This window comes from Gymnodraco acuticeps, unplaced genomic scaffold, assembly GCF_902827175.1.
Source record: "Gymnodraco acuticeps unplaced genomic scaffold, fGymAcu1.1, whole genome shotgun sequence".
NCBI lineage: Eukaryota > Metazoa > Chordata > Actinopteri > Perciformes > Bathydraconidae > Gymnodraco > Gymnodraco acuticeps.
This window is the reverse complement of record NW_022992319.1, coordinates 466,496-489,912: the sequence shown is the minus strand read 5'-3', so window position 1 is coordinate 489,912 and position 23,417 is coordinate 466,496. Positions and strand designations below refer to the sequence as shown.

Here is a 23,417-nt window from a genome sequence, read left to right as displayed (position 1 = left end):
TTTAAAGCTTTGGGGTAACAATTCTTCCATTGATCAGTGCCTTTATCTGAGACACATCCCACAAAGGTGCATCAAAGCTCTCTAAACTGTGAATCTGTCATATATATAATGCTCATCAGTTCAACAGGTAATCGTTTCATCCTTGCTTCTTAATTGTTCTGTCATTTGTGTTCGGCTTACACTGCTCGCCGGCTTTCCTTCCCGTCCATTCATTGAGACACAGAAACAAGACAATAGATCTTCAAAATTAGATGTTTTTTAAATGTTTCATGACAGTAAAACAGCTCCTTAGACAGCATTACACATCAAACATGTTCTAGAGAGCTGCCGGGGCATCAGTGCCTATAGCATGATGAACACGTGTCGACTGATCACTGTTGGTCTGTAACAGAAGATACACATCAATGTATTGCTTGTATCAAAGAGCTCCGCTGAGTTTAACAGCAGGAAAAACAGACGGGTGTCAGCAATGAACAATGTCAGTTGTTTCCATAATCACATTTTTGACAGGCAATGTATTGAACAAGAGGCAGTGAAATGCAATCACACGTCAATAGTCAAAACTAATATATATTAAGTAAAACTATACACAAACATAAAAGGTAGATGGGGGGTGGGGAGTGTGTTTTTCTACATTAACCTGAACAAACCCTTCTTCAGTTCTCGGGTCGGTTATTAAGGAAGACTTTATCAAACTACGGGTGCTCTTCTAAAATGTAGATGGCGATGATTTAAGAAGGCGTATAGAAACATCGGTGGGACAGGCTATTCACATCCAATAAAAAAGAGTTCTGCAAGACGAACAACTCATAAGTGCAACATCAGGACACACAATAAACAAACCACAGCACTGATAGCTTAATTTAAAAACAAAACTCGAGAAAAAAAACACACACACAAAAGACAGCGAGAGTGTTTAAATAAAATCAACATACAAACAGAAATCCAGCACTCCAGTACTGAACTTCAGTCGGAGGAGCCAAGCTGCAACCTTTATTTCTGAGTACTCGAGTAAAATAAAGTGCCGATAGCAGCTGCTCGTGTGTCTACTGAATAGAAACCTTCTTCCTAGCAGCACTAGTGCATATACAATTTGGTCCGAACCACTCAAACCCAATTTTTGCAGGCTAATTAATGTCCTAATCATTTGTGCTAAGCTATTCCAAGTGCTTAAAATACTAAATCCAGAACGCTGAACTCAATCTAGTTCAAGTGAGGTTTTTCTTGACGTATGCATTTTAATTATCAAAAGAGTCACACCAGATCAGGACCAGAGACTTTGTGTCCGGGTGTGAAAGCCTTTCAGCAAATACTTAACAGTGATTACTTACTATGCAAATGCATAATTGGATTAAGTGCAAATTGCATACAAATGCCGCAGAGTGCATTAGCTCCAAAGCTTTGGCAAACATTCGAACGATTTAATTCCAAACTTTGAAAAATACTCGACTGCTACTCTGTTAGCTCGATGGTATGAAAAGTGAGTAGTCGCTTTAAGACAGTTTTCTTAAAAAAATAGCTTGTTTATGGAAAAAAAATCCATCTCTTTTGGGGAATATTTGCTCGTAAAATTCAGATAGCGACGCTTCCCTTCCAATACTGCTCTGACGCTCTTTGGTGGTGCAGAACGACCGCGTTTCCGTGTGGTCTTGGGAGAAGTACAAGATCTCACTTTTTCAAGGAAAGAATTTGCAGCTACAGAGTACCTTCACAAAAATGTTGGAGCAAAGATGTAACGCCTAACCTTCTGTTTCAGAACTGGGACGACTGGAGCCCTAAACGCTGCTGCTACAGATACACCAGTCTCTAATGTTGCACTAATGACAGAAGGATCACGGGTAATGACAATGAGACGGTCGCCTTTAGCAGCGCTGTAGCAGTGCAGTCTGGGTGATGAAGGCTGTGCAAAAATGGCATTCTGAGGTGAGCGTTTTTCTCCCGTCCTCTCTTTCCCGACGATAGGCCCAGGTTTTAATGGTGGGACTGGGAAGAAGATGAGGAGGAGGAAGAGGGATGGGAGGGATGGGAGGGCTGGTAGGGCTGGGAGGGGTGGGAGGGCTGCAGGCTGTGTGTGCGTGAAGGTCGCTGGGGTCGCGTCTGCGGAGAGGCGGAGTCAGGATCCGAGGCATCCAAACCCGGGCTGCCTTCATTCACGTCTGTGTCCAACTGAGCCGGAGACTCAAAGTGAACGCAGTGGAACACCTGAGGAGAGAAAGACCTGTGTGAGTCTGGTGAGAAATGTAAAGTCTTCTCATCATTATTAGCTTGTAGCAGAATTTGACTAGATTGCAAATGAGATAAGATAAAACAAGATGGGCCTTTACTGATCCCTGTTGGGAAATCCAGGTGTTGTAGCAGCAACCGAATAAGACAGAAACACAGATAGTACACATGGGATAATAACAATACAAATACAATAGGAATAAACATGTAGTAATAGTACGATAGAAATATATAAAAGGTTAAATACATCAGGGTATATGCAGGAATCCTGAAGTCAGATGTAAGACCTTTTAAGACCCTTTCCATACATTTGAAGACCTCATCGCCACTTTGAGTTTTAACCGGTTACCTTGGCGACACACTTTACCTCACATTGACTATATACAGTATTGATTGTCCTTCCTCCTTATCTTCCAACCATTTGCGGTATTTTTGGAAGTTTAAGTATATTTGGATCTTTAAGTATTTTTGGAACTTTAAGTATATTTGGAACTTTAAGTATATTTGGATCTTTAAGTATTTTTGGAATTTACGGTATTTTTGGAACTTTAAGTATTTTTGGAATTTGCGGTATTTTTGGAACTTTAAGTATTTTTGGATCTTTAAGTATATTTGGAAGTTTAAGTATTTTTGGAACTTTAAGTATTTTTGGATCTTTGGACCCTTTCCATACATTTTAAGACCTCATCGCCACTTGGAGTTCTAACCGGTTACCTTGGCGACACACTTTACCTCACATTGACTATATACAGTATTGATTGTCCTTCCTCCTTATCTTCCAACCATTTGCGGTATCCAAGTATATTTGGAAGTTTAAGTATTTTTGGAACTTTAAGTATATTTGGAACTTTAAGTATATTTGGATCTTTAAGTATTTTTGGAATTTACGGTATTTTTGGAACTTTAAGTATTTTTGGAATTTGGGGTATTTTTGGAACTTTAAGTATTTTTGGATCTTTAAGTATATTTGGAAGTTTAAGTATTTTTGGAACTTTAAGTATTTTTGGATCTTTGGACCCTTTCCATACATTTTAAGACCTCATCGCCACTTGGAGTTCTAACCGGTTACCTTGGCGACACACTTTACCTCACATTGACTATATACAGCAGGGGTGCCCGCGGGGAGATTCCCAGTCGATCGCGAGATGTGTCTAAAAATAGAACAACAATATTCTGTTTTATCGTTAATGTCCTATAACATAATCTTCATGTGCCAGAATAATGCACTTGAACGCATCAAAGCATTGTGATTGGCCGGCGTGACCCCATGTGTCGGGGCGTGGCAGTGGGCACTATTACGCTGACGTTGTCCGTGTCAACAGGAGTGACAGTCCGCACACACACAAAACCGAAATTATGGCAGAAGCAAAAAAAGCCCAAAATATATAATTCTCACTCCGAGTGGGAGGATGATTATTTTTGTATCTATTCCAATTCAAAGTCCATCTGTCTCATCTGCAATGCGAGCGTGGCTTTATCAAAGAAGGGTAATTTAGGAGCGGCATTTCAAAACAGTGCACAAACGCTACGAGACGGAATTCCCTCCTCATTCTGCCCTACGCTCCAAAAGGGGAGGGGCCTGAAAGGACAGCTAAATGCACAGCAGTCCATTTTCACCAGGCCCAACAACAAGAGCAAGACTGCTACCAGAGCATCTTATCAGGTCCGTCACGTTCTTGCGAAACACATGAAGTCTTTCAAAGACGGCGAAGTTGTGAAAGAAGCTTTCCTGGAGGCTGCCGATGCGTAATAAAAATAACAGAAGCATTTCAACAGGTTTTTGATATGATAAAAACTCAAGTTAGATACCGTTATTAATCAGCTGTAAGTTTTAGTTTGTTTGAACTTATTCATTATAATTATTGTACAAAATGGTATAAGAATGCAAACTTAAATTGATTATAGTCTATTATCAATTCAGGTTAAGAAACTAGTGTTGCTTGCATCCTATTTTAAAGGCATTTATTTTTATAATCTACTAAAATGCTACAAAAAAAGGGTTTGATTCTATTAATTTTGTCTTTTTTATTGCACTTTTGCAGCAGATTCCTGAGTAGCTTCAGATCTGAGTTGTCTTATTAGTAAGCCTCATTTATACTTATGTAGCAACACTATTTTTATATAATGGCAAAGAAAGGGTTCAGAGTCTTTCCTTTTCTTCCTGAGTCATATGTGGCAGCACTGTTCAATGTTTCTTGAAAACATTACCCACTGTAGTGACGTGTGAATAAACTCCAACTCTGTATCAACAACACTGTTGTGTAGCTTCAGTTAAATACTTGTATGTGTGTAGATTAGAAAGAGGTGAGATAAAGGATCTGCAGTATTTTATGAAGTATTAATCGTACAAAGGTCAGTTTTATACAAGTAGAAGTGTGTATTTACCTGGTAGTAGGCTGTCAGTAATGGCTACGCCTCTCTATTTGGACTGGTAGATCTCGGCAGACTGGCAACTTTAAAAGTAGCTCTCAGTTCAAAAAAGGTTGGGCACCCCTGATATACAGTATTGATTGTCCTTCCTCCTTATCTTCCAACCATTTGCGGTATTTCTGGAAGTTTAAGTATATTTGGATCTTTAAGTATATTTGGAAGTTTAAGTATTTTTGGAACTTTAAGTATATTTGGAACTTTAAGTATATTTGGATCTTTAAGTATTTTTGGAATTTACGGTATTTTTGGAACTTTAAGTATTTTTGGAACTTTAAGTATTTTTGGAACTTTAAGTATTTTTGGATCTTTAAGTATATTTGGAAGTTTAAGTATTTTTGGAACTTTAAGTATTTTTGGATCTTTGGACCCTTTCCATACATTTTAAGACCTCATCTCCACTTGGAGTTCTAACCGGTTACCTTGGCGACACACTTTACCTCACATTGACTATATACAGTATTGATTGTCCTTCCTCCTTATCTTCTAACCATTTGGACGCAGACTTGCATTTCCCCATAACGATGTTGCTTAGCAGCCGGCGTAAACGGAGCTTCGCGCTATCAAGCAGTGAGCGTGCGATGTCCTGTTCAGATGACGTCAAACCCAACGGGATGCCATCAATAAACTACACAGAATCACACTACACACCTACGCCATGATTACATTCAGGCAGACTGTAGAATACAACCTCTTTGGACCATTTATATACTTATTGAAAACAAGCTACACAATGTAATACCTTGAAAATGCCGTTTAATACTTTTAATAGTCTTCATTTTCACTAAATTGATTTATCAACTTGTAATACTTTTTAAGACCCGCGGACCCCCTGTATATACATTTATATTGCAGATAGCAGTGCAGGGTAAGTTCTGAGTGTATATATATTGCAAATATTATGAATATGACGCCCCCATCGTCCTCTATTTGGCTTAAAGACCTGGTATTCTTTATACAACGTACTATCAGGGGATCTATAGACCGTTTAAGTGTCAGCGCGTGATAGATCATTTCAACAACCTCCGAACACTCCCAAACGAATAGCCGGAAAATGACTTAATGTTATTTATTTTAACACCTTTTAATATTTGCTTAACTTTTTTTTGTTATTCTCCCACTTATTCATCTATTTATTTACTTATACGTCTTTACTTTTATTTATTTATTTGTTTTTTAACATGGAATCATGCTCCTTTGATTAAACTTGTATCTCTATGGGGTTTCAAGGTAAGGGGTGCACCGCTCGAGTTTTGCCTTTCTGGATGCAAACAGGATGAATTATAAACTGTACTGGCTCTTTGAGCATGTTTTCTCTCAGTGATCATGCGGTTATGTTAAATGTTTGTTGTTTGTTTTTCATGCATCGTGTCTTGATATTTGTCTGTTGATGTTATACATGGAGCAGCTGTGATGCAAGTCACATTTCAGACTTGATCTGACCATTAAAGTATTATCGCTCGGTTGGATTCAGGAGGAACCACTAGGCACTTAGTTAAAAATGTTTCCGTTTCCTTTCCCATTAGTAGACACAAAAAGAAGCCTGTGTGTGTGTGTGTGTGTGTGTGTGTGTGTGTGTGTGTGTGTGTGTGTGTGTTTCACCTCGTTAGCAGTGTTGTGAGTCCCGACAATACGGATGAAGGAAGCCGGCTGCTTATCAAACTTCAACGTCTGCCATGACCTGAGAGAGGGCGGTAAATAAACAAAATAAAATATGAAACCTTGTGATTGTATATCAGTTAACATATACTGATATACTGGTGTAAAGACAGTAGAGGAGCCTCACCGACATGCCGCCCTGGTTCGATCCACCACCTTGGTCCACTGCTGCTGGGTGGCGGAGACCTCGATGTAATAACTGTAGGAGCGCTCGTCACAGTCCCACAGCAGCAGCCTGGACAGGAAGTGAAGGAACAATAAACACTACTAATCTCTTTCAAAGTAAACGTCTTAAGACTGTGCTATCTATCTATCCATCTATCTACCTACCTATCTATATATATATATCTATCTATCTACATATCTATCTACCTACCTATCTATCTATCTACCTATATATCTACCTACCTACCTATATATCTATCTACCTATATATCCATCTACCTATATATCCATCTATCCATCTACCGACCTATATATCTACCTATCAATCCATCTACCTACCTATATATCTATCTATCCATCTACCTACCTATATATCTATCTATCCATCTACCTACCTATATATCTATCTATCCATCTACCTACCTATATATCTATCTATCCATCTACCTACCTATATATCTATCTACACTGAACAAAAATATAAACGCAACACTTTTGTTTTTGCTCCCATTTTTCATGAGATGAACTCAAAGATCTAAAACATTTTCTATAAACACAAAATAACCATTTCTCTCAAATATTGTTCACAAATCTGAAAGAATCTGTGATAGTGAGCACTTCTCCTTTGCCGAGATAATCCATCCCACCTCACAGGTGTGGCATATCAAGATGCTGATTAGACAGCATGATTATTGCACAGGTGTGCCTTAGGCTGGCCGCAATAAAAGGCCACTCTGAAACTTGCATTTTTGCTTTATTGGGGGGGGTCTGGGGGGGTCCGAAAACCGAGTGGGGTTATGGTATGGGCAGGCGTATGTTATGGACGACAAACACAGGCCACTCGATTCACAACATTACCCTAACCCTACCCCTCACACCAGATACTGACTGGTTTTCGGACCCCCCCAGACCCCCCCAATAAAGCAAAACTGCACGTTTCAGAGTGGCCTTTTATTATGGCCAGCCTAAGGCACACCTGTGCAATAATCATGCTGTCTAATCAGCATCTTGATATGCCACACCTGTGAGGTGGGATGGATTATCTCGGCAAAGGAGAAGTGCTCACTATCACAGATTCTTTCAGATTTGTGAACAATATTTGAGAGAAATGGTTATTTTGTGTTTATAGAAATGTTTTAGATCTTTGAGTTCATCTCATGAAAAATGGGAGCAAAAACAAAAGTGTTGCGTTTATATTTTTGTTCAGTGTATATAGCTATCTACCTACCTATATACAGCGGGGCAAAAAAGTATTTAGTCAGCCACCAATTGTGCCAGTTCTCCCACTTAAAAAGATGAGAGGCCTGCAATTTGCATCCTAGGTACACTTCAACTATGAGAGACAAAATGGGGGGAAAGAATCCAGGAAATCACATTGTAGGATTTGTAATGAATTAATTGGTAAAATAAGTATTTGGTCACCGACAAACAAACAAGATTTCTGGCTCTCACAGACCTGTAACTTCTTCTTTAAGAGCCTCCTCTGTCCTCCACTTGTTAACTGTATTAATGGCACCTGTTTGAACTCGTTATCAGTATAAAAGACACCTGTCCACAACCTCAAACAGTCACACTCCAAACTCCACTATGGCCAAGACCAAAGAGCTGTCAAAGGACACCAGAAACAAAATTGTAGACCTGCACCAGACGGGGAAGACTGAATCTGCAATAGGTAAGCAGCTTGGTGTGAAGAAATCAACTGTGGGAGCAATTATTAGAAAATGGAAGACATACAAGACCACTGATAATCTCCCTCGATCTGGGGCTCCACGCAAGATCTCACCCCGTGGGGTCAAAATGATCACAAGAACGGTGAGCAAAAATCCCAGAACCACACGGGGGGACCGAGTCAATGACCTGCAGAGAGCTGGGACCAAAGTAACAAAGGCTACCATCCTGCAGTGCCAGACGTGTCCCCCTGCTTAAGCCAGTACATGTCCAGGCCCGTCTGAAGTTTGCTAGAGAGCATTTAGATGATCCAGAAGAGGATTGGGAGAATGTCATATGGTCAGAGGAAACCAAAATAGAACTTTTTGGTAAAAACTCAGCTAGACGTGTTTGGAGGAGAAAGAATGCTGAGTTGCATCCAAAGAACACCTACTGTGAAACATGGGGGTGGAAACATCATGCTTTGGGGCTGTGTTTCTGCAAAGGGACCAGGACGACTGATCCGTGTAAAGGAAAGAATGAATGGGGCCATGTATCGTGAGATTTTGAGTGACAACCTCCTTCCATCAGCAAGGGCATTGAAGATGAAACGTGGCTGGGTCTTTCAGCATGACAATGATCCCAAACACACCGCCCGGGCAACGAAGGAGTCTCCAGATCTCAACCCCATAGAAAATCTTTGGAGGGAGTTGAAAGTCCGTGCCCCAAAACGTCACTGCTCTAGAGGAGATCTGCATGGAGGAATGGGCCAACATACCAGCAACAGTGTGTGAACACCTTGTGAAGACTTACAGAAAACGTTTGACCTCTGTCATTGCCAACAAAGGGTATATAACAAAGTATTGAGATGAACTTTTGTTATTGACCAAATACTTATTTTCCACCATAATTTGCAAATACATTTTTTAAAAATCAGACGATGTGATTTTCTGGATTTTTTTTCTTCTCATTTTGTCTCTCATAGTTGAGGATGAAAATTACAGGCCTCTCTCATCTTTTAAGTGGGAGAACTTGCACAATTGGTGGCTGACTAAATACTTTTTTGCCCCACTGTACCTACCTACCTACCTACCTACCTACCTACCTACCTACCTACCTACCTACCTACCTACCTACCTACCTACCTACCTACCTGCACTACACACTTCCTCTTTGTAAATCTGCACAGCTCTGCACTTTGAATATAGTATTTGATTTAGATTGTGATGGATGTACCTGAGTGATCCGATGCTATAGGGCTGAGCGAGTTGGATGACGATGGCTCCGGAGCCCAGCTGGTGGCAGGTGTAGCCCGAGTCCCAGTCGTAGTTGCGCGTGTCGCCGTTGAGCAAGGCATTTCTGCTGCGGCTCACTCCCTCGATGACGCTGGCACACGATGCGATGGTCGCCACGTTCTCACTCGGCACTGCAGACAGGAGGTCGTAACATTGATTTTGGGGAAACCGGTCTTGCCAACATGAGTTTTACTGTCATTTGAGATGTTCGTTTAGATTAATTGAAGATAAAGTAAAGTGCACTTATTTTGCTTACCGAAGGTAAGACTTTATTTATCCAGAAGGAAATTGTTGTGCCAGAGTTACACAAACACAATAAACACAGCAGCGTAATAATAAAACTGTACACTAACAGTGCAGTGAAAAGAGCAGTGAAATATCTACAGGAAACAGACGGTCACATCATTAATGTAAATATCAACCCTCCCTCCCTCCCTCCCCGCAGCCTCCCTCCCTCCCTCTCTCCCTCCCTTCGATTGGCTGACGCTTCCGCCGAAGCTTAAAAAGTTGCTCAACTTTCGTCGCGAGCAAATCTACGCTTCGCTCCCACAATGCAGTTCGGCGAAACGTGACGTCACCCCATTCAAAGTGAATGGGCAGAAGCTTCAACGCACGCCGCTGTGTGGACGGGCCGTTAGTGTGTGTTCTGCTCCGCTCACCGGTCCGTCACAGCGGGTGGAGCTGCAGGGTTTCTGCTTCACTCACGTTGCATACCGCTATTTTATTGTCATTTTCAGACACCTTAAAATACTGCCAGACCGGTGAAGCCATTTTGGCGAGCTCGTTTAGCCGCGCACCGAGAAAAGTGTCATGTATTTTACGTCATGTGATCAGCTCTCCTGACCGGCCTTTATAGAGAGCACCGATCGGCGGCCGATTGATCGGAGCATCCCTAATTATTTGTTTTACTATGTATGTGTTCTCCTTTAATTTAGTTTCACATGTGCTTTGCCACTTCCTATTATTACGTCATAAACTCGTTTAAAATGTGACTTTAATCTGCATTGTCCCCCATGCTGTAACAATGTAACACCTCCCCACTGTTGTACAAGACATAATGGATTTCTGATATGTAGCAAGGACTGTGTCTGAAACTTACCCAGAAGGCCGTTATCCAGGGTAAATGATCTGTTGGTGAACATGCACTCAAAAGCCACGAGGTGGAAGACCTTGTTGACCGTGTTGTGAGTTCCCACAATGCGAACGTACCTGAGACACAAAGAAGGCAGGATGTGATTTAGCAACACTATTTGATAAGACTGCATTAGTTTAACCTAGTAGTGCCAAATAAACCCGGTACCTAAAGGTATATTCATTGTTTTAGGGGTCAAATTGTGTTAGAATTTGCATTAACGCTATGGCTGGTTGGTTGTGTTAGTGTGATGGTGCAGCACCATTTTTTGCGAGATTCAATCTCAAAGGAAACAACTTGAGCGATCTTCTGATTTGTTGGGAGGTTTACACACTCTTATCTGGAACCACACATGCCCATCTAACATCTGGAGTGTTTCCGCTTCACCTTGATTTGTCTAACAAGGTGAAAACAAGGCTATTTGAACTCTAAAGGCACCGAAACAAGGTACTGACTTGCTTTCAGATGTGGTCTTGTATCCTCTCTGAAGCAATTATATTAGGTGCATTCACACCGCAGTACTTTTCCCACAAAGGTTCATGAGAACTTAGTTCATGAGAACTCTTTAGTTCTCATGAACTAAGTACAGATCACGTTCACACCGGAATAAGTCCCTGGGGGAGGATTAGGCAAATGAAGCCGCTGACGTCACTTCTTCTTCTTCTGCTTTGGGTTTACTGGCAGGCCGCAAACCACTTCACGGCGTATACTGCCGCCCAAAGTCCCCGGCCGGAAGTCCCCGGAGTTGGGGACTGGCTTCAGTAGAAGCTGCTGGGAGTCCCAGCAGCTTCTACTGAAGCCTTCCGAGTAAATCGCCAGAACGCCGACACCTCCTCATCTCCACCGCTCCCATGTTTTCTTTTGTGTTGCCATAAGTTAGTCTCTCTGCGTTTCTGCGCTGGGCTAATGCTAATGCTAATAATGCTAATGCGAGGATAGTAAAATGGCGGCTTCACAACACTTTTTGGGAGTTTTACGGGGCGTGGTTTGCAATCCGCCCAGCCAATCAGACATAGGAACCTTGTTCTCCCACGAAAGTCCCCGCTCTCTAGCAGGGACGGAAAAGGGGGTGAAAAGGTTCTCATGGACTAAGTTCTAGTTTCGGCTCTTTTTGGTGTGAACGCAACATTTCGGAACTATATCGGAACCAAAGTGGGAAAAGTACTGCGGTGTGAACGCGCCTATTGTAGTTTGTAAACACTGGGAATACAATCTAAATCAAGTACAGTCAACCTGCTCAAAACTCACTGTATTTGCCATGTACAACTGATATGGCAATTAGGGAAAAGGGCACATACTTCATGTTTGGTTAAAATGACAGTGATTTGTTTTGACTCATCCTCAAACATTGCCTGGCTTGAAAGATGGCAAATTAGGGTTCATTTCTTACGTGTGAACCCTTGTTTATTGTAAAAAGGCAGGTAGAACATGTACGAAATGCTATAGCTTGGGTAAAGGGATAATAACTTCACTAGAAGGCAAATATTTTACCTGCAAACTCGTGGTGTGAAGAACAGATTCTGCCAGGAGCGACAGAGGAACTTTGAATGATCAACAACACGAACCCAGTCCAGCTCATCCATAGACACCTCGATGTAGTAGGAGTAGGACCTAAAATAATCAGGGATAGTATTTAAAATCATCACACACACACTAATGATAACCCCCCTTACCACTCTGCCAATAACAACACTCACTCAACTACTTTTACAAATCATTGAAGAAGAAAAAACCGTTAATAAATTAGGGGTGAGTTTAAATAAGTGTCTTCCCTCCCCTTTTTGGATGTGTAATTACTTTAGATAATTTGTTTATATATAATTTATAAGTCAATAGAGAGGCGAAGTCCCTCCCTTTCCGGGGGAGCTCCGAAGATTATCTTTCGATCCCGTTTGAATTGTGCTACGAATTACACATATGATGTTTGTCAATTTAAAAGATAATTTTGCAAGTCAAAAAAATTCAAATGTGTCATAAAACTGTGAAGTAACACTTTCTTTGTGTGAAACCGCTCAATGAACTACATCTCCCGTCTCGCACCACACACCAAGACGGCCGTCACGTTGGAACATTTCACTTCTTTCTTTCAGAACGAGGCGGAAAGTATTAAAAGAGGTGAAAATCACTCCAAGTCTGGGCACGTTGAGAGCTGTGCACACACACAAGGGGAGTTAGTCGGTTCCGTGAGAGCCAGCATGCGGGACCGGGACTCTGGGATTTGTAGTCTTTCTAGTTGCGTATTTTTCATAGTCTTATATTTCAACAGTTTTACGACAAACTGTGACTTTTTTGACGTGGAAATTATTTTTTAAATTGACAAACATCATATGTGTAATTCGTGGCACAATTCAAACGGGATGGAAAGATAATCTTTCTCTCTCCATTGACTTCAATACATACTTTTTCCGAAATAAGGTCCCATGGAGGTCCCCGGAAGGGGAGGGACTTCGCCTCTCTATGGTATTTTTGTTTATCAATTTGACACTGCTTAAGATTGTACAGTATCATAATTCTATTGTTTCGTTTCATTATTATTATTGTTTTACACGTTCAAAATAAATCAAATAAAAAAATCAAAATAGTGAGTGCATGCTTATTAGAAGAAGCCTGAACACAGAAAATAAAAATGGTCTATAGATAATAATGTAATCATACATCCTGTCATGTACACAGCTACAGTTGGGATACCTTTGTTATCATGTTACGGCCCGTCCACACAGCAGCGTTAAAAAAATCTTCCAACGCTTCACCCCATTCACTTTGAATGGGGTGACGTCACTTTGCCTCGCTTTTCGCCGAACTGCATTGTGGGGAAGCAAAGCGAAGATTTCCAGGATTTTCAGGATTCAAAAGTTGAGCAATGTTCAACTTTTGAAGCTGAAGCGTCAGCCAATCAAATCCCGTTTATGCAAATCTGACAGTACAAGCGCTAGCCAATCAAACCACGTGCAAGCTGGGAGAGACATACCGCAGTTCATTTCCTCATATTCCAAACGAGAAATTACGGTAGCAAATCACCCGGTTCTTTACGACCAGAACTATTTACCGGGATACAAACCGGAGGAACCAGCATGGAGGGAGGTGGCAGAGACAGTGGGTGAAACTGGTAGGTTTTCGCCTGTTTGGGGATTTTATATCCAGTTTACTTCGTTTTAACATTGCTATTGCTTTGTATGTCGGGGGCGGGAGATTCATGTGATTGGTTGTTGGTCGCGTGGCTCGCAAAAAATCCCCAAGCTTTCAGACACGCCCACCTCCAAGATTTTCAAGATTTTTTCAAAGCTGCTGTGTGGACGGGCCGTTACTCTCATGATTGGAAGAGTACATTCAGTATTTTCCCAACACTAACAGTGCAGTAAAAAGAGCTAATTAAATAAGCAACGAGCGTGTCTCACCGGCTGTCTCGGTCCCACAGCAGCAGGCGCATGTGGTTGACGATGGACGACTGGCCCAGTTTGACCTGGATCCCGGCGCGGCAGTCGTCCTCGATGGGATGTCTGGAGAAGCCGTGGTCCAGGTCGTAGTTCTGGGTGTCTCCGTCCAGCAGAGCGGACTTCAGCTCGCCTTTCACCACCTGAGCGCCGTACTTCATGGTGGCTATGTTCTCCTCGGGGACTGAAAACCATTGAAGAAGAAGAAATGATTAATGGATGAGGTAATCAGCCCCCAGGAAGTGAGGTAGACGTTGAAGCAAGTTTTCATAGTGGTCAAACGGCGGTACTACAGAATCAGAATACCTTTATTCTTCCCACAGAGGGGACATTTCCATTTGTTACAGCAGAGAAGAGCCAAAAGGCGCATTCACACTGCGGTACTTTTCCCACAAAGGTTCATGCGAACTTAGTTCATGTGAACTCTTTTATCGCGTTCACACCAAAAAGAGCCGGTACTAAAATTAGTTCATGTGAACCTTTTTACGGCTCTCTTGTGAGAAAAGAGCTATATTTCTGATTGGCTGGGCGGATTACAAACCACGCCCCGTAAAACTCCCAAAAAGTTTTGTGAAGCCGCCATTTTATTATCCTCGCATTAGCATTATTAGCATTAGCATTAGCCCAGCGCAGAAACGCAGAGAGACTAACTTATGGCAACACAAAATAAAACATGGGAGCGGTGGAAGGCTTCAGTAGAAGCTGCTGGGAGTCCCAGCAGCTTCTACTGAAGCCTTCCCCAACTCCGGGGACTTCCGGCGGCAGTATACGCCGTGAAGTGGTTTGCGGCCTGCCAGTAAACCCAAAGCAGAAGAAGAAGAAAAAGTGATGTCAGCGGCTTCATTTGCCTAATCCTCCCCCAGGGACTTATTCCGGTGTGAACGCGATCTGTACTTAGTTCATGAGAACTAAAGAGTTCACATGAACCTTTGTGGGAAAAGTACCGCAGTGTGAATGCGCCTATTGACAGCTTAATGTTAACTTAGAAGCATGCATACAAAAAGTAATAAAGGTAACACAGTTAAAGAAAATTACACAATTTACAAAATACCCATCTGTAACAGTTCTGAAGATGTAGCAGCCAGGTATATATTGCACAGGAATGAACGGCATATATATATATATATATATATATATATATATATATTGCACATAGTTGGTGTTTAACAACAAGGGGTGTTATAGTCTGTGTCGTCTGTCTGTGTGAAGAAGAATACATTATTAATGGAGGAAGTAATAAGCCCCCAGGAAGTGTGGCGGACGTTGAAGTTTCATAGTGGCCAAACGGCGGTACTACAACTTCCGTGCCAAAAATACTTCTTCCCATTGACTAACATTGGGAAAGAGACGTCTGTAAATCAGTGGATACTTTTTTGTAAGCTAAATAAACTACAGAGTATGAACTATTGTATAGCCCTTATTAGAATCATCAGGTCCTAAGAGCTTATAAAATGCACTCAACTCAACTGCGCATGCTCTATGAGCTACATACGAGTACCCTATAAATATATATGGAGAAACAGATTGATTTGAGGAGGAGCACTCACTGAGCATGCCGCGGTAGTTCAGGTCCATGTTGCGGCTCTCTGACCGGGTCTTGATAGCGTCCAGCAGGTCGTCGGGGGTCAACAGACCCGACGGTCGCACAGTGTTCAGCATCTCAGTCAGAGTCATGAGCGGCAGCCGCACCGCCGCCATCACTTCCTGGGTGTCCACGCCCTCCTCGTGCTGCCGGCACCAACGACTCAACGCCAGGAAGATCTCCTTCTCTGTGGCAGCAAACGAGTCCCGGCTCACCACCGTCAGCAGGGCCGCCTGCAGACAGAGACGTTTACTTAAAGGTCCAAATCCACTTTGTCATGTCTCTTCTTCATCAACATGTGTCCCCTCTTCTTCATGTCTCTTCTACATCAACATGTGTCCCCTCTTCTTCATGTCTCTTCTACATCAACATGTGTCCCCTCTTCTTCATGTCTCTTCTACATCAACATGTGTCCCCTCTTCTCCATGTCTCTTCTACATCAACATGTGTCCCCTCTTCTTCATGTCTCTCCTACATCAACATGTGTCCCCTCTTCTTCATGTCTCTTCTACATCAACATGTGTCCCCTCTTCTTCATGTCTCTTCTACATCAATATGTGTCCCCTCTTCTTCATGTCTCTTCTACATCAACATGTGTCCCCTCTTCTTCATGTCTCTTCTACATCAACATGTGTCCCCTCTTCTCCATGTCTCTTCTACATCAACATGTGTCCCCTCTTCTTCATGTCTCTTCTACATCAACATGTGTCCCCTCTTCTTCATGTCTCTTCTACATCAATATGTGTCCCCTCTTCTTCATGTCTCTTCTACATCAACATGTGTCCCCTCTTCTTCATGTCTCTTCTACATCAACATGTGTCCCCTCTTCTTCATGTCTCTTCTACATCAACAAAGAGACTCTGAAAGTTTCAGGATCAAAAATTCTCTCTCTTTTTGATCCATTTCTATAAAAACCTGTCTGAAAATGAGCTGATCAGATTTTGGCCACTTTATGATGTCATAGCGATGTTTTGTCTTGTGTAACCATTAGCCAATCAGCAACCGAGGTAACCCCCCCCCCCCCCCCCCCTTATCACCTGAATCTCCTCCTAGAGCACCATTGAGTTCTTTGTAACAAACCTCTCTCAGAGGGGCGTGGGGAGGGGCTCCTTATTTTCATCTAAAGTAACAGACAGAGAATCAGCACTTTGGAAACAGGGCTGAAACAGAGGGGATTATGGGTAATGCTGCAATGATCTGTTTGGTGTTTCAGCCAATCAGAGACAGGCTCTGTATATATCTGAGACCTGTGATATACTGATGAAAAACAGTATAATAGGAGACCTTTAACGATCGTTTCAAAAGTCAAAAATACTAACCATGTTGAGCGTCTTAGTTTTGAGTATGTCTTTGTTTTCTTGCATAAAATACTTAAAAATTTCTAATTCTTCTTTTGAGTGTTGGTTTAAGAAGGTAAGAATTTGTCATGATGCGTTTCCTCACACGTCAACATACATTTCTGCGATTCAAAGCAACAATAGTAGTTCTCCGTGTAATGAAATATAACAAAAAGATTGTGGTCCAAAGACTATACCGCTTCCCTGTCTAATCACTGCCTGTTGTCCTGATATATAAAGACAGTGTGTCCCACAGAATTTGATTCTATTGGTGGGAGCACCCCACGGCAAGAAAAGCCAAAGGCCCCTTAACATATTCAGGTAGTCCACACATTCCCCCCCCGTCAAATAAGAAAATTCATGCGAGTTCATGGCTACTGTAGACGACGTTCTTGTTGCTCTGCGTTGTTAGTGAGTGACACACCGGAGTTGAGGATCTGTGAGGTTTATTCTCCCACAAATATAATTTACAATTTAGGCATTTAGCAGACGCCTTATTCCAAAGCGACTTACAATGACCGATTACAGGGACATTCTCCCTGGAGTAACTGAGGGCTAAGTGCCTTACTCAAGGGCAAGTGGTGTTCCAGGCAGGATTTGAACTGGCAACCTTCCGATCATCAGCCCACCTCACTATCCATTCACAACATTTAAATAAACAATTTTTATGAGATCCATTTGTGGCGGCCCGTCAGAAATAAATCAATGTATGGGAAACACTGAAGACATGTCTAGCACGTCCTCCCTCACGGCACATATTTGAAAGCAAATAGACTTAAATTAACCTACTTAGTATCTAAATAATTGTTTTTTTTAAACCATATTGTAATTCACAAAAAGGAAAAGTTACGTAGTTTAAATCTAAATGCATTTAACAAATATTCAAACAATAATAAATTGAAGTAAAATGGCAGGAATAATTAGAGTCAATCCGAATGATGCCACCTCTCACCTTGGAGAGCAGGAGGAACATGATATATCTACTATCCAGATTACTGTAATATTTCAAATCAAATCTCACGATCATTTCCCCCAATGAGAGCATGAACCTCTCACCTTGGACAGCAGGAGGAAGCTGTCAGAGTTCAGCACTTCGGGCGCGTGTCGGTCCATGAAGGCGCAGCAGGCGGCACTGAGAGCGCTCAGAGAGTAAAGGCTGGCCACATCGAACACCGGGCAGACGTTGTTGATGTGCAGGATGGTGCGGAGGAACTCGGAGGTGGAGTCCTCTAGTGGCTGGAGGCCGTAGCGGTGCGCCAGGCCCAGGAAGTCCAGCAGAACCTCCTCGCGGGCCGAGCTGAGGCTGGCCCGGCCCGTGTACAGGTAGTGGAGCAGCATGGAGAAGGCTTCGGTGCACGTCTCCTCCAGACACACCTCCGCCTGGGGCTGGGACTCTTTCATCCCGCCATACAGCAGGGCCCTGAAGCAGACACAAGAAGAACCAAGTGTTAATATTTTCATCAGTGGTCATTCATTTTCTTAAAAAACGTTTTACAGAGTAAATCTTTAGCTATGGAGCTCAAAGGCTTTCTCTCTTGCCGGTTATACCACAAGGTGAGTTCCTTTTTACTTCCTGCTTCTTCACAGACATGCTCTCCAGTACAGGTTAGCTCTGAGTGTTAGCGATGCTAATGTAAACACCGACCATATTACGTCCAAAACAGTCAGGCATTGTTTCTGATAGCAACGTTTCTGATTGGGGCCGTGGGTCCACATTTCAGATATTACGTCATATCGGACGCAAATCTGGATCAGCTCCGTTGTTCCCCGTTTTTAGAGATTTGGGTACGGAGGAAAAGAGAGAGGGTTTTGTTTTCTGACACTTTGTGAGTTCCCTGACACACCGGGGACACATAGTTATGTATAAAAGGCGTCAAAAAGTGCATTTTGTATGATAGGAGACCTTTAAAAAAGGATGTGTAGGATTGACAGAAGACAACCATTAATAGACACTATGTTTGTTTTTTAATATGCACTTACCTGAAGTAGTGACAACGAGCAGCCAGGATGACCCTGTGTGCCGGGAAGCGCTTCCCCTCCACGATGAAGGTGACATCGCTGTACTCCTCTCCGAGCACCAGGGCGCCCAGCTGCTCCGACAACAGGTGGATGTGGTCGATCTCCGACACGGAGGCCAGTGGACGCAGAGGGTGGCTGTTACTCATGGTGGACAGCTGCCAGACTCACATCTAGGACAGGAGGAAACGTGTCAAACTGAAAGTAAACCAGGCCTTTGGAAAAAACCCAGAGGCACAGCATTTAACTTCACTATTTGTAGCTCATCTAAATTGTATTTTACTTGTAACTTCTCCTGCACTACATTATTTTAAACAGTTGTATTTATACTCTATTTCTTGCACTATTTTTATAGTTTTTTCTACAGTTTAATGTATTTATGTTGCATCGTTGTAGGAGCCAGGGATACTATTTACATTGCCATATCTAAACTGTGACTGTGTATATGACAATAAAGCCTTTGAACTATCCTATGTAATGTACATACCATCCTATTTACTTTGCACAAATGTTATTTAAATACTATCCTATGTACTTTGCACACATTTAATGTACATTCTATCCTATTTACTTAGGATAATATACATATAACATTTGAGCTATGCACTTTGCACATCTTAAATGTATATCCTATCATATGCATTTAAGTTTCTGCTACTGTAGTATACGTCTATATTTATGTGCTATATACTTTGTGATATATGTATTTTCCACTGTAGATATGTTTGCTGTTTATGTTCATACTTTATTCCAGCTTTTTAAATATGTGTATGCTTGAACACATTGCTGCAGTAACAAACGAATTTCCCAATTATCAATAAAGGGATAAATAAAGTATCTATCAACAGTAGCTAGCTTAATGCTAACTAGAATACCATAACGGCAGTTGTAAACACGTGTAGCTAACTTAACGTCACAAACCCGAATATAAGCCAGTGTCTGTTCTTATTTTATAGCGAAAAACGGCATTTAGCAGGTTATATAAAGAGTTATTTAGCTGATAGTTTGAGCTTGTTCTTGTTTACAGTCGCTGTCACCTGACACCCGAACAGATGCTAAGCTAAGCTAACAGATTCATATATATCTAGTTTATGATAACAGCGTGCTTTAATCTCTTTTTCTGTCTTCTTTCTGAGTTTCAAACTCACCGAGCTGCACACGGTCACGCCTGTGTTGAAGTTTAGAGGATTTAAACGAGGATGTTTGTCCAAAATATGAGAAAATTCAGCACCAAATTCACAATCCTTCCAACATCACACCAACCGGAAACCACTTCTGGGTCAACAACCAAGCACTTCCGGTTCGCGAGACAGTTTTCAAAATATGAAATGGGCAAGGCAAGGCGGGTTTATTTATAGCGCCTTTCAACACAAGGCCATTCAAAGTGCTTTACAAAGATTAAAAACCGTAAGAGCCTTCAGAACATAAGATAATGGACCTTTATTAACTGGTTTATCTCAAAGCTGTAACTGGTACTCGATGTGTATTTTGTCAAATGTAATTTGTACAGTTGTATCTTTAATATTCTGTTATGCATGTTTCTATATGAATATTAAGCTATCTTTGGCTCTTTACTTGCTGTAACAAATGTACATTTTGATCTGATTCTGACGAATTAGGCTCACCATAAATCAGATTTAAACATCCGTGTGCCAAAGCCTAATTATATTTTTTATTTCAAACCTTTATTTAACCAGGTGAATCCCATTGAGATCATCAATCTCTTTTTCAAGGGAGACCTGCAGCAAGTAGGTTACACATGAAAACAGAAAACAAAAAAAGACATCATAGCCTACAACATATTTACAGGACTACATTTACATACTTATCAACAATGACTTATATTTAAAAAATGAAATAGCATCTATCCGAGCTTTAAAAACATGCAGTGGAACCAAATTGCTCCGTTTCAATTATTTTTGGAGACTGTCAAGCAAGAGGAGCTGCGGACATAAAAGCTTTCGTACCTAAGTCAGTCCTTGCACTTGGCAGATGTAACAAAACCACATCATGTGATCTCAGGCAATAGCTACCTAAAACTCTCTGTGTGATCAGAGAGCAGATATAAGATGGTAGTTTACCCAACATGGCTTTGTAGATGAACATGTACCAATGACTGTGCCTCCGTACAGTAAGTGAAGGCAAACCTGCCCTGGTGTACAGGGTACAGTGATGAGTAAGTGCTTTCCAATTAATAACAAATCTCAGTGCACTGTGATAGGCGGCATCTAACCAGTGGCGTAACAAGGTTGTGATTGGCCCCAGTGCAAATATTGTTTTGGAGCCCCAAAACAATATTTGTTGTTTGTCTCTGGGGAATGGGCCGGAAGGCCTACATGGACCGGTTGCTATAATATAGCTTTTGATCTTGGTGTCGGGGGTCTCAATAGCGCCATAGAGTCCCCTGTCGGTTGAGGCCCTTTGGAGAACTGTTGGACCACAGCCAAATCCAGCCTCTCTTCCTGGCTGGCTGGAGAAGAAGGTTGCACGGCCACGGATACAGCTTCATTTGTGGAGCTACAGTAGATGACAATGATGGTGGTGAGGCAGGTGAGCTATCGTTAGCCTCCGGCTGCCGCTGCACATCAACATTGCTAACGTTAGCGCTCGATTTCGGGGACGATGTATGACAACAAAAACGGTCTAAATTTGTTAGTTTAGCTGTTACATCTCCTTGTTCTCTTCTCTCTTGTCCTTTCTCTTTTGAGCGCTGCTCTTGTGCTTTGGTTTGATGTACATTATAAATGCAAGCTATTACATTTTTTATAATGCTACCGAACTTGCTGCTGCTAGCTACAGCACAGTTCAGGTTGATTAAACGGTTCGCTCGTCACGCAAGGTATCACATGACATGAAAGGGAGCAAGGTAATTGGACAGACAAATTACTAATTAATTTAGTTGTTACTTTACTTTGAAGACTGTGTGAACCAGTCAATGCCAACAATTAAATAATATATATATCTTTTTTTTGCATGGGCTCCTGGCTGGCTCTGCGTTGCACCGGCTGCACCGGCGATGGTTACGCCACTGCATCTAACTTGATCAGGTAATGACCAGGTGCATTCATATAGATCCAGTGCTGGAATTGGGCCGGTACTCACCGGTACGCAGTACCGGCACTTCTGGTTCTGACCCATGGAGTACCGGCACTTCTTGCTCAGTACCGGCATGCTGGCGGTACTCCGGTACTCATGCACCGTGCCAGTACTCAACACTCTCCCGCCGTTCTTATTATACATCCATATATATATATACAGCCGCCCGGTACTCAGTAGATGCGTCATGAGGTGCCGAACGGACATTCTCATCGCTCTAACCGCTGGAGTTTCACAGCGGCTGTCAGCTGTTTACTCCTGTCATTCAAACAGAACGTGCTGGAGAGGGGGCGGGGCTTATCTTCTCCATGTAAATACTGTGGTGGAAACGACTATGTCAAAATTAACCTATTTGACCGTGATTTAATAGTAATACACGTTTCAAAATAATAATAATAATAATAATGCCGAAGTAACAACATACTGAAAACTGTTAGTAAAACCATGTTTTAATGCTTTACAATTTACATACCTAGATGCACGTGTGTTGTGTTTATGCAGTGCAACTCCCACCCAGTGGGTGGCTATGTAGAGTGATAGAACAGAGCAGGCACGCCCCCGAGAGAAGGAAAGCAAGTCACGTCACAAATTAGCATTTCTAAAATGTTAGCGTGGATTAATAAAAGTGCAAAAAGACAGCGGTTGTCGCCGGAAGAAACTTCAAATACAGAGAATGCTGTGCCTGTGTTGGAAATTGTGTCTGATGGGGAGCTTTCTTTGGTTGATCCTCCTGCTCCAAGTTCTAGTGTATTAGCATTAGCACTAGCTCCGCCGCCTCCTCCAGAGCCTCTAACGTTAGCTGCTGCTGGCTCAACTGCCACCACCAACACCGGGCAAAGCGATGCACCTGACTGCTGGACAACGGACCAGGTGCAATATTTTTGCAAGACCAATGCATGGCTCCTTCTTAAAGATAAGAAGCTAGGATGTCGGATATGCAGAGATGTCAAATCTTTGGGAATACACACTGGACAAGGACTGAAACTGTCAACTGAATGGGGTGAGTGTGCAGTGTCTCATTTCGGTGTTGACAAGGGCAAACAACAAGCTAGCCTGAGAAAAAAAATCAAAGAACATAAAGAATCACAAGCCCATGTAAAAGCTGCTGACATCCTTACATCTGCTTCATGTGAAACTATTCAACATCAAGTGCAGTCTATGCATAAATCTGAATTAGACACCACTATCAGAGTTTTTCGAAGGGCATATAAAATTGGCAAACATAGCCGGCCATTCACAGACATGCCAATTGATTTGAATGTACAGAAACTGAATGGGCTGAACGTGGGCAGGGTTTTGCACTCCAATAAAACCTGTGGCGAAATCATCGACCACATAGCTCATGAGCTGAAGAAAAAAATGGCAAAAGACATTACAGAAAACCAAAGAAAACTCTGTGTTTTGGTC

At 42.0% G+C, this 23,417-nt stretch overlaps 1 protein-coding gene across 1 annotated transcript; it reads right to left on the bottom strand.

The window, feature by feature from the left end:
- Positions 1-236: 236 nt before the first annotated feature.
- On the bottom strand, positions 237-20,193 carry btbd9 (BTB (POZ) domain containing 9). Its single transcript, XM_034208454.1, has 11 exons — positions 20,063-20,193; positions 18,879-19,087; positions 17,955-18,318; positions 15,527-15,794; positions 13,944-14,163; positions 12,040-12,159; positions 10,516-10,625; positions 9,358-9,547; positions 6,437-6,544; positions 6,253-6,331; positions 237-2,202 (listed from the first exon to the last, which is right to left on the bottom strand). The coding sequence occupies exons 2-11, from the start codon at positions 19,061-19,063 to the stop codon at positions 1,972-1,974; spliced, it is 1,875 nt and encodes a 624-aa protein (XP_034064345.1). The 5' UTR covers positions 19,064-19,087; positions 20,063-20,193; the 3' UTR covers positions 237-1,971.
- Between the last annotated feature and the right edge of the window lie 3,224 nt (positions 20,194-23,417).

Excerpts from the sequence above, each read along its gene's own strand:
- btbd9 (XM_034208454.1), bottom strand. The coding sequence starts at position 19,063 with ATGAGTAACAGCCACCCTCTGCGTCCACTGGCCTCCGTGTCGGAGATC. Across the intron at positions 6,545-9,357 it reads TATAGCATCGGATCACTCAG|GCTGCTGCTGTGGGACTGTG; the intron begins GTACATCCATCA and ends CTTCCTGTCCAG. Across the intron at positions 6,332-6,436 it reads CGAACCAGGGCGGCATGTCG|GTCATGGCAGACGTTGAAGT; the intron begins GTGAGGCTCCTC and ends GCCCTCTCTCAG.